The 11,305-nt window shown below is 49.3% G+C and overlaps 1 protein-coding gene across 2 annotated transcripts in view; it reads right to left on the reverse strand.

Annotated features, from left to right (window-relative positions):
* GINM1 (glycosylated integral membrane protein 1) overlaps positions 1–10,455 on the reverse strand; it is a 40,051-nt gene extending 29,596 nt beyond the window's left edge. Inside the window, exon 1 of one of the 2 annotated variants that reach the window (XM_070073431.1) lies at positions 10,244–10,444. In XM_070073431.1, coding sequence (XP_069929532.1) covers positions 10,244–10,402 — 159 coding nt within the window. In that variant the 5' untranslated portion in view covers positions 10,403–10,444. Of the gene's footprint in view, positions 1–10,243 lie in introns of both variants that reach the window. The other variant, XM_051836838.2, reaches the window with a different exon arrangement.
* Positions 10,456–11,305: the final 850 nt, after the last annotated feature.

Here is an 11,305-nt window from a genome sequence, read left to right on the forward strand (position 1 = left end):
CACACACGTATTCCATCCACTGGTTCACTCCCCAGATGGCCGCAACGGCCAGAGCTGAGCTGGGCTGATCCAAAGCCAGGAGCCAGGAGCTTCTTCCAGGTCTCCCTCATGGATGTAGGGGTCCAAGGACTTGGGCCATCTTCTACAGCTTTCCCAGGCCATAGCAGAGAGCTGAATTGGAAGTGGAGCAGCCGGGACTTGAACCAGCACCCAAATGGGATGCAGGCACTGTAGGCAGTGCTTTGCCTGCTACGCCACAGCACCGGACCCCTTCCTCCCCTTCTGATCTTTCCCTACACTCCCTCTTCCCTTCCCAGAAATCCTGTCCCACTCCTCCTCCTCAGTCACCCCATTCCTCCCCATACTCAAAATGGCCAGCCTTTCTACCTCTCACCCCTAACTTCCCTTTTGTGAAGTGGCTGCTGCCAAGGACATCGTTTGGGTCCATGTTCCCTTCTTTATGTCTGACCTCTCCCAGATCTAGTCTAAGCTTGGTTCCTTCTCCAGTGATCCCTCTAGCTTCACTAAGGAATTTGAGTACTGGGGCTGGCGCTGTGGCATAGCAGGTAAAGCCACCTGCAGTGCCGGCATCCTATATGCACATCGGTTGGAGACCCGGCTGCACCACTTCTGACCCAGCTCTCTGCTATGGCCTGGGAAAGCAGTAGAAAATGGCCCAGGTGCTTGGGCCCCTGCACCCACGTGGGAGACCCGGAGGAAGCTCCTGTCTCCTGACTCCAGATGGGCACAGCTCTGGCCATTGTGGCCATTTGAGGAGTGAACCATTGGATGGAAGACCTCTCTCTCTCTCTCTCTCTCTCTCTCTCTCTCTGCCTCTCCTTCTCTCTCTGTGTAACTCTTTCAAAGTAAATAAATAAATCTTTTTTTTAAAGGAATTTGAGTACTTTTTCTTATGAGTTGACTTGGCAAAGTATCTGTTATTTTTTCCACCTGTACTACCTCTGACAAGCACAACTAAATTTGAGAAGTAAGCCAAAAGTTCACAGATGACCTTAATATACAGGACCTCCAATGACATCAATACAGACTGATGCCATCCCCCACCAAGAAGCTAACTGGGACTACCAACTTCACTCCCCTGATCATCTTCAAAGCATCTGTATGCTGGCTTGCCTTCTTGGGGGCCTTAAATCCCCATCCATAAACCTGGCAATTACAACAAACTGAAGTCAGTCACCCAGGGGCTTGATGAAAATCCTGCCCTCTTCCCCTCTTGCCTCTCTTCCACTCTTTCCACCTTCTCCTTGACTCCCCTAAGGGTATCCCTCTGACAAATAATACATTTCATCTCTCAGTGCCAGACATCAACCACAAGCTTTAGAAATTTAAGGGCAGACCCCAAATCCCCCCAGAGCTCCTCCATATGGCTTTTAGGATCTTCAACAAGAGACAGGGAATGAAGATAGAAAAACAACATTGAAAAAAATAAACAGGCCCAAGTGCAGCTCCCAGCCTTCCAACTTTTCCTCTTGGCTGTCTCTTTTGCCCTTCCTCCCAAAAGAAAGAAGTTCCCCCAGGGGCCCATCAAGAGGGACAAAATCCACCCCTCCCCTGCAACCATTTCAAGTGCAGACAGCCCGGACAGTAGAGTAAGTCCTGCACTAGCTGTGGCCTCCTCCTGGACCACATCCTAATTGCTGCCAGGTTGGCCATGGGAAGTCTGAATACCCAATGGCCCTTCAAGTTGGTCGGGCATCACTTTCTGGGCCTTCACTCAGAAACTTGCCATGGACTCAGCTGATCTGGAGCTGGGCCTCTGGGACTACCTGGCAAAGACTGAAGAAGCCCAGCGCTTCCAAAGGCCTCTGTCTCCACCCTTCAGTTGACAGAGCTCTGGGTAACTCTCTCAGTTATGATTAAGACCGTGTCATTTCTTTCTTTTAAAAAAAAAAAGACTTATTTACTTATTTAGTTTTTTAAATTAATTATTTATTTGAAAATCAGAGATACATAGAGAAGAAGAGACAGAAAGAGAGAGAGAGAGAGAGAGAGAGAGAGAAAGTCCTCCATCCACTGGTTCACTTTCCAATTGGCCAAATGGCCAGAGCTGCACCGATCAGGAGCCAGGAGCTTCTTCCAGGTCTCCCATGCGGGTGCAGGGGCCCAAGGAATCAGGTCACCCCCACTGCTTTCCCAGGCCATGGCAGACAGCTGGATCAGAAGTGGAGCAGCTGGGACACGAGCTGGCACCCATATGGGATGCTGGCACTGCAGGCAGCAGCTTCACCCACTACGCCACAGTGCAAGCCCCTATTTATTTATTTTGAGAGGTAGAATTACAGACAGACAGAGGGAGAGACAGAGAGAAAGGTCTTCCATCCACTGATTCACTCTCAAAATGGCTGTAATGGCCAGAGCTGAGCCAATCCAAGGCCAGGAACCAGTAGCTTCTCCCAGGTCTCCCATGTGAGTGCAAGGGCCCAAATGCTTCGGCCATCTTCCACTGCTTTCCCAGGCCATAAACAGAGAGCTAGATTGGAAGAGGAGCAGCCAGGACATGAACCAGCACCCATATGGAGTGCTGGCGTGGCAGGCAGAGGCTTAGCCTACTACACCACAGTGCCAGCCCCAACAGCATCGTTTCTTATTGACTTAGAAGGGAGCACCTACTTCCTAGAGCCTGAATTCCCAAGACCTCTCTCCAGGTCTTCCATCTCTATTGTTGGGGTCGATAGGATGACCTCATGCGCCAGAGACCCCAATTCTCCCTTGTTGCTTTGGGAGTCACCTTTTCCAGCATTCCTACTTGGTTCTTCCCCACTCTGCAGTCCCTCTCCCTCTCTTGGTACTTTCCTCGTTGGTCTCCTCTCCACACCTCCCCCTGACTTCTCTTTTCTAGCCTTTCCTTTCCTGTTTTCCCTGATCTGGTCCACCCCTAAAGTCTGGGATACCTCCCATCCAATTATAACCCAACACCATGCTACCAACTAGATCAGATTTAAAAACCTTGGCTATTTCTCTTCCAAACCACAATACCCTGTTCCCTTCCCCAAACTACAAGGTCTCGAGCCCCTGTTGTTAAATTTCTCAAGGCACATACTCTCCAAACTGATGTCTTCCCTTTACAACACTCCCATTGCCCCTGCCAAAAAGCCAGACAGCTCCTTCTGCTTTGTCCAAGATTTTTGAATCATCAATGATGCTGCTGTTTCATTGCCCCCCATCACACCTAATCGCTACACCCTTCTTTCCCTCCCAGCCCCTGAAACCCAGTACCATACGATCCTGGATCTTAAGGATGCTTTCTTTACTGTTCCCCTCGATTCCCCTACTCAAGACCTCTTTGCTTTTACTTGGACAGAACCAGATACACATCACTCACAACAACTCACATGCAACAGTTCTCCTCCATGGGATTCAGGGACAGCTCCCACCTTTTAAGTCAGGCATTAGCTGAAGACTTTTCCTCTCCCTCCCAAGGAGCACCCTCCACCTATATTGATGACCTCCTCCCGTGCTGCCCTGCCTTACAGACTTCCCTATCAAATACCATCTCAGCCTTCAATCACCTCAGAAACCTGGGATATCAGGTCTCTTCCTCCAATGCCCAACTTAATCAACCCTCTATCACCTGCCTCGGGTTCATTCTATTTCTAGGAGAAAGGGAAATAACTAGAAAACAAACACACCTAATTTCTTCTCTTCCTATGCCCACTATTAAAAACACCTCTGCCCTTATTAGTGCTGGCAAGATATTTCCACAGCTGGATCCCAAACGGTGGTCTTATTGTCAAGCCCGTATGTGGGGAGCAACCCGGACTAGACTAAGTTACTGGAATTAAGACTTATTCTATGCATCTGCTCTCCCACAATATGGCGCTGGGAGAGGAGAAAACAGCTTCTACACAGCTGCCTTTCACCAACTTGACAAGCTGCAGGAGCTGCTCCTGATTGGAGGAGAGCAGCGTACTCGGCGTGTGGGCAGCCGAGTTGGGATTGGCAGAGGAGGACTATAAAGGAGGAGAGAGACGGCATGCACCAGGAACATCTAAGGGGAACATCTAGCTGAAGGAACACCTGTGCAGCCCCCGAGAGAGCCGGCCGGCGGTGTGCCGCTCCCCTGCGGAAGTGGGGAATGTGGCCAGGGGGAACTGCCCTTCCACGGAGGTGGAAGGGACAGTAGCCAACCCGGGAAGAACCAGCAGCAAACCCGAGGAGGGCCGAGCAGACGAAAGAACAGCGCAGGGTCCTGTGTCGTTCCTCCACGAAGACGGGGAGCGACATAATGGTGCCGTGACTCGGATAGGAAACTTAGGAGGGAAGAAACGGGAAGAAGTGGAAAATACCGGAGAGAGAGACTAGCAAACAGCCTAGGGAAAAGCCGGACAAAAAAGGTGCCGGAAGAAGCTATTGAAAACCTAGGCATAGACTCAGATACGGACTACGGGGGGAAGCTGGGAGAAATCTCTAAGATCGAAAGCGAAAGTGAAAGCTAGAACAAACAGACTCGGATGCGGACTGTGGGGAGAGGCCAGGAGAAATGAGGGAGGAGTATTGTTGGAGGAAAGCTTGGGGAAACATACCGGGTAGAGAAAAATGTTAGGGAGGATGAAGCCGCAAGTGCAGGCCGAGGTGGAGACGAAAGCCAGCTTGGAATTCTTCAAGTCAGCCCGGGGAGCAAGAGGCGAAGATCTGGAACCAGAGGCAGAGACGTGGGCCACCAGGTTGGAATTCGCCAGGTTAGTCTGGGGAACTTGGATTGAATGCTAGTGGCGGAAACGTGAGCTGGGGCTGTGTGACTCGCGGAGGCTGCCGCGCGCAGAGAGAGCGTGCGGGGCACAAGTAGATAGGGAACGCTGGGCTAGTGCGAGGCCGTGGTGTGGGCACGAAGCCGGGAAGCCGCGCAGATGAGAGAAGCTGGCTGAAGCGGCTCAGAGCCGGGAAGCCGCTGAGAAGCCGCCGAGAAGCAGCCTCGGGGCGGGCGCCGGGAAGCCGCAGGGATAAGAGAAACAGAAGTTTTAGAAGTAAAATGAGAGAAATAGGAATGCTGGTAGATAGAAATAAAATAGGAGAAATAGGAATGCCTGGAGATAGAGAAATAGAGAAAGGCCTCCCCACAACACAGCAATGAGAGAGCTTGGATTCGGTCTGCCTGATTAGGATGATAAGCACCTGTGGGCGGCTAGCAGCTTATGCGCCGCAGGTCACTGAAGACAGGCACGTTATTAACATCAATAGTCTCCCCACAATACTGCAATGAGAAGGCTTGGATTCGGTCTGCCTGATTAGTGAGGCGATGAGCACCTGCGGGCGGCTAGCAGCTTATGCGCCGCAGGTCACCGAAAACAGGCACGTTATCAACACCAATAAGTCACCCCACAACATGGCAATGAGAGAGCTTGGATTCAGTCTGCCTGATTAGGGCGGTAAGCACCAACAGGCGGCTCGACCAGAGTATGAGCTGCAGGTCACCGAAGATAGGCACGAATCAACACCAATAAGCCTCCCCACAATATGGCGCTGAGAAGGCTTGGATTCGGTTTGCCTGATTGCTAGGTTTTGTAAGCACCTGCAGGCAGAGCAGAGCATGCGCTGCAGGGCACTGAACACAGGCACGCATCAGCGCCTAAAAACCTCCTCACAACATGGCAAAGAGAGGACCCGTATTCGGTTTGCCTGATTGATAGGACTTGTAAGAACCTGTGGCAACTCTAGCAAGCAGAGCAGAGTGTGTGCCGCGGGGCACCGAAGACAGGCGCGTATCAACGCCAACGAAGAGGGGGAGCGACACCCGTATATGAGGCCAGGCCACTTCAGGGTCACTTCAAGAGCCTCTCCCTACTTCAGCTGACTTATCTTCCTCTTTCACTCAATTAAAAAATACCTTCCTGGGGCTGGTATAGTGGGTAAAGCCACTGCCTGTAATGCCTGTAGCCCACATGGGTGCTGATTCATGGTCTGGCTGCTACACTTCCAATCCAGCTCCCTCCTAATGTGCCTGAGAAAAGTGGCAGAAGATGGCCCAAATGTTTGGGTCCATGCCACCCATGTGGGAGAACTGGCTGAAGCTCCTAGCTCCTGGCTTCAGCCCGGCACACTCTGGGCCATTGCAGCCATTTGGGTAGTGAACCAGCAGATGAAAGATCTCTCTCTCTCTCTCTCTCTCTCTCTCTCTGTGTGTGTGTATGTGTGTGTGTGTGTGTGTCTCCCTATCTCTGTTGACTGTGACTTACAAATAAATGAATCTTAAAACAAAAAGCCCTCCTTCCATCCCCAGTCTTCTCTCTTCCTTACCTCAGTAAGTCATTCTTTCTCTACACCCATGAAAACTGAAGTTTGGCCCTTAGCCTGTTGGCCCAAAAATCAGGTTATCTTTCCAAACAGATCCTATGGCTTGTGAATGGCCTCCCTGCCTATGAGCCTTGGCCTATACAGCTCTTCAAATAGTGGAAGATTGCAGACTAACCTATTCCCTGCCCATCCAGATATTCTCTCCTCACTTGTTTCTGGATCTCTTAAACAACAAGGCCTCGGGGCCGGTGCTGTGGCATAGTAAGCTAAACCTTTGCCTGTGGTGCCAGCATCCTATATGGGTTCTTGTTGTAGTCCCAGCTGCTCCTCTTCTGATCCAGTTCTCTTTTCTCCTGGGACAGCAGTGGAAGATGGCCCAGATGCTTGGGTTTCTGCACCTGCATAGGAGACCCAGAAGAATATCCTGGCTCTTGGCTTTGGATCAGCTCAGCTCCAGCTGTTGCAGCCATTTGGGGAGTGAATCAGTGGATGGAAGACCTTTCTCTCTGTCTCTCCTTTCTGTTACTCTACCTCTCAAATAAATAAATAAATAAAATATAAAAACAAAAAACAAAAAGGCCTTATCCTACCTCAACTGCAGTTGCCTGATCCAGTATCAGCTCTCTCTCCTTCAACTTCCCAATGTCACTATCTCCCGCTACATCTCCTCAACCCCTCCACCATCCTCCTAACCTCAATCTCCTCAGAATGTTCTTATTCCTAAGAACTTGAATACACGTATATCCTCAGATCAGACCTCATAGACACTCCTAACCCCAATCCCAACTTCACTTGGCTTGTGGATAGGAGGAGTTATGTCCACAATGGCCAATGATACTCCAGCTACACTGTCACTATCAACAACCAACTCATTGAGTCCTCTCCATCTCTCCCCACACACTTAAACCCAAAAAGTCAAACTCACTGTACTTACTCCGGCCCTCATATTGGCCTCAGGGGCTTATGTCAACACTTACACCGAGTCTAAGCATACCTTTCACCACATCACGGATCCCCATGCTGCCATCTGGGCAGAGTGGGGCTATCTTACCACCCCTTGGTACTCCCCAATCGCCCACGCACCTGTGATTCTTGATCTGATCCAGGTCATCCTCCTCCCTAAATGGGTTGCCATCATCCACTACTTCTATCATCAGAAGGGAGATGGTCTTGAGAAACAGTAAACAACAGAAACCAGAATGGCTACCTTTTTGGCCCTCACCTCAACCCCAACTATTAGTTAGCTATTCCACATCTTGAACCCAAAAAGGAACCCTCCCAAGTATGCCTATCTCCTCACAAAAGGAGTCGTTAAAGAAGGTCCTTAGCTGACCTCCAAGGGCTGCCTCATTCTCCCAATCAATGGGTGGAAACCATCCTGACCTATTTACACAGTGCCCTACATATTGGGCACCACCCACATCTAAAATATCTTCAACCAAGGATCGCCTATCCTCACTTGTTTAAGTTCCTTAACCACGGTTACTCAGGCATGCTGTACTTGTCAGGTTTCCAACCCTCAGTGCCCCTACCTCTGACCTCTCACCTTCCCTACCCTCTCATCAGGCATAGGGAAACCCCAGATAGGAGTGGCAGACTGACTTTACACATTTACCCAAGTTCAGATCTTACAAACACTTGCTGACCTTCTGAGACACCTTCACTGAACGATTAGAGGTTATTCTGGGCAAAGCTGAAAAGGCCTCTGATGTTTTCACTGCCCTTTTCCAACAGATCATTCCCCCATTTCAGCCTACCAAGTTCCACCCAACTGGACCATGGCTCAGCTTTTGTCTCCCAGGTCACCCAACAAATCTCTGCTTCCCTTAGTGTCTATGGAGATTTCATACCCCTCACAGACCCCGGTCCTCAGTGAAAACTGAAAAGGCTCATTCTTCTCTTAAACTTCAACTAAACAACTCTCCCTTGAGATAAGACAAGACTAGGCTTCCCTTCTTCCCAAGGCCCTGGCTCAACTTTAAGAACAACCCCAAGTTCCCTTCTACCTTAGCCCTTTTGAGCTCATGTATGGCAGACTCTTCCTCCAGGGCAACCTTCGCCCTCCAACCACTGCACCAGTGGGCGACTACCTCCTGGCCTTTTGCCTTACATGGCACCTCCTGTGAGATCACACCGATAAATTCCTCACTGGACCACAGACCAAAATGTATATTCCTGTTGCCCTACTGGAATCTGGGGACTGGGTCTAGGTAAAGAAACTCCCAAACCAGGTCCACCCTCTTCAATCCGACTGAGGTGCTCCTATCATCTTATCCTAGCCACGCCCACAGTGGCCAAACTACTGGGACTGGATTCACCTATCCTGACTCAAGCCTGCCCCTCCACCACTAAGACAAAGCATCCACTCATCTGACAACCTGGGACTGGATGCCTACAATGGGCACCACTAGGTGACCTCAAGTAGCTTTTCACAAGAGTAAAGGACCCCACATGTCAAACAAAGCAGAGCTCTCCTATGACAGTATCTTAGAGCACCTCTGCCAATACCCCTCAAAGACTTTAACTGGCAAATCAGAAGAACAAATCAGGGAGACCAGGAGAAGTACCTGGCTCCTGCCATCGGATCAGCGCGGTACGCCAGCCGCAGCGCGCTGGCCACGGTGGCCATTGGAGGGTGAACCAACGGCAAAGGAAGACCTTTCTCTCTGTCTCTCTCACTGTCCACTCTGCCTGTAAAAAAAAATAATAATAATAATAATAAATTTAGCCCTTATTAGATATAAAATCCTCCAGAGACTTTCAGGATTTTTCTCATGAAGAGGTATGGTTATGCCTAGAAGTTCCCTCTTTTTCACTCTTTTATCATGCCTAAGACAGGCCACCAAGCTCCACAACACCTCTAATTTGGATTCTTTTTCTGCCACGGGTCCTTATAATTACAGTCTATTGGTGCATAAAACCCTGCATACTCCCTGATGGCTGGAATCACCTTCTTTGCAGCCATCCCATTAACCTTTCTCCGTCTCTCAACCCATGTGTTTCACATGCTTATCTCTTTCCACTATCCAGGAGACCCTCAACCTCTTCAATAAAAGACTCAATAATCCTCACAATATTGTTGGATCTGTGCTATTCCCTACCTACCCAGCACAGACATATTGTAATCATAGCTTCCCCTGCTGATTGGAGCCCCTTCCTATTTTGACTTACCAGGTTGGTCCATCAGTCCCAGAGTCAAGTCCACCATCTCATATTCTCCTCAGATACTTGGAAGACAAGCCATAATTCAGTCTCTGGGTACTCTCCACAGAGTCTGTCCAGACAAGCCCTTCTTTGTGTCTCTTCTACCTCCTGACCAGGATACCCAGTAGGAACTTTCCCAACATTAAAGGTTTGTAATCAGTCCTTTACCCTCTCTCCCAGGTGACAATGGGTCCAGTTTGTCACCAGTGACCAACCCAATTACCCATATACATGTTACTCAGAGTCCCTTTTTTAGAATTTATTCTTCCTGATGCCTCACAATCTCATCACCACCTGGAGGTTAAGTTATTTGGGCATCACCATTTCCCCAGGTCCTCACCCAAGCTGCCCCTTCAAGGGCCATAATCTCTGGACCAAGCAGCATAAAGCAAACTGATTGCAAGAGGTTACAATACCCTAAGAACCATCAAATATGACAGAATCCCACCAATATGTCCTTCACATGGGCATACAATCCTTCCACCCTGTCTCCTACAACAGCCTGTTCACACTCTTTAGCCAGGATGACCCTTGCTCTACTTACGAAGGGATCAAAGATTCCTCACATTACCCATCTAAGGCTTATTTCAACATAAATGTTGATACATGTTTAGATCCCTTCAATCGCACTTACTTCTTTGTGGAACCAGCACTTACTTAAGCTTCCCAGGCAACTAGACTGGGACCCACACCCTTGCTTACATCACCCTCAAGTCTTCATTAACCAATGAACATATGCCACTTCCAGTTTATTCACAGACTCCATACATCAAGTAAGCAATCTTACCTTCCACAGCTTCTGTGGATATCCTGGTGAAAATAGTCCAAGATTGGGTAGACTCTTCAATTCCATATTTGCAGCCAAGTACTTCTCACTTGAGCTAAGCCAACTAAGTGATGACCTAGCAGCCAAGGTCAGCTCCTTGCAGGAGCAGCTCACCTCCATGGTAGGGGGTAGTATTACTGGACCTTCTGACTGCTAATTGAGGGGGAACTTGCGCATGCTAGAAGGAAAGTATTGCTTTTTCAATCAGTTTTGTAAGGTACACACCAACCTAAAAATATTATCAAAAGTGCCAATGAATTCTATAAACAGCATTTTCAGGGGTTTCTGACTGTTGGAGTTTCAAGACCAACCTTTGGTCACAGTTCTCCTGGCTAACTCCACTTTTGTTTTTAAGATTTATTTACGTATTTGAAAGGCAGAGTTACAGAGAGGCAGAGGCAGACAGAGAGAGAGAGGAAGAGAGAGAGGGAGAGGGAGAGAGAAAGTCTTCCATCTGCTGATTCACTCTCCAATTGGCTGCAACAGTAGGAGCTGTGCTGATCCGAAGCCAGGAGCCAGGAACTTCTTCCAGGTCTCCCACAAGGGTGCAGGTGCCCTAGGTCTTGGGCCATCTTCTACCTCTTTCCCTAGCCACAGCAGAGAGCTGGACCGGAAGTGGAACAGTCAGGACTTGAACCGGCACCCATATGGGATGCCGGCGCCGCTAACCCCTTTTTGAAGCCCAATAGCAGCTTTCCTCCTCTTCCTTCTCCTGGGATCCTGTCTCCTAGAATGCCTACTTTCTTCTATCCAAGGATGGGTCCAGGCTCTTGGGAAAGCTTTACAAAGGCAACAGTACAATCAAGAACTGATGTGCCAAGGTATCTACTATCAACCAATCCCTCCCAACTTTCCTCCCCTCTACTGACGAAAGCTTGAAGACCTCACTCAGCGGGAAGTATTTACAGAAGACTGATGATCACGCCATCCATAAGAACACTCACCAGAGAGAAGAGGAAGTGATGTTAGGGAAGAAAGGACCTCTTCAATTCAAAATGCTACATACAGTCAACTAAGGTCCTT

The sequence above is a fragment of the Oryctolagus cuniculus genome, chromosome 5 (assembly GCF_964237555.1).
Source record: "Oryctolagus cuniculus chromosome 5, mOryCun1.1, whole genome shotgun sequence".
NCBI classification, from domain to species: Eukaryota; Metazoa; Chordata; class Mammalia; order Lagomorpha; family Leporidae; genus Oryctolagus; species Oryctolagus cuniculus.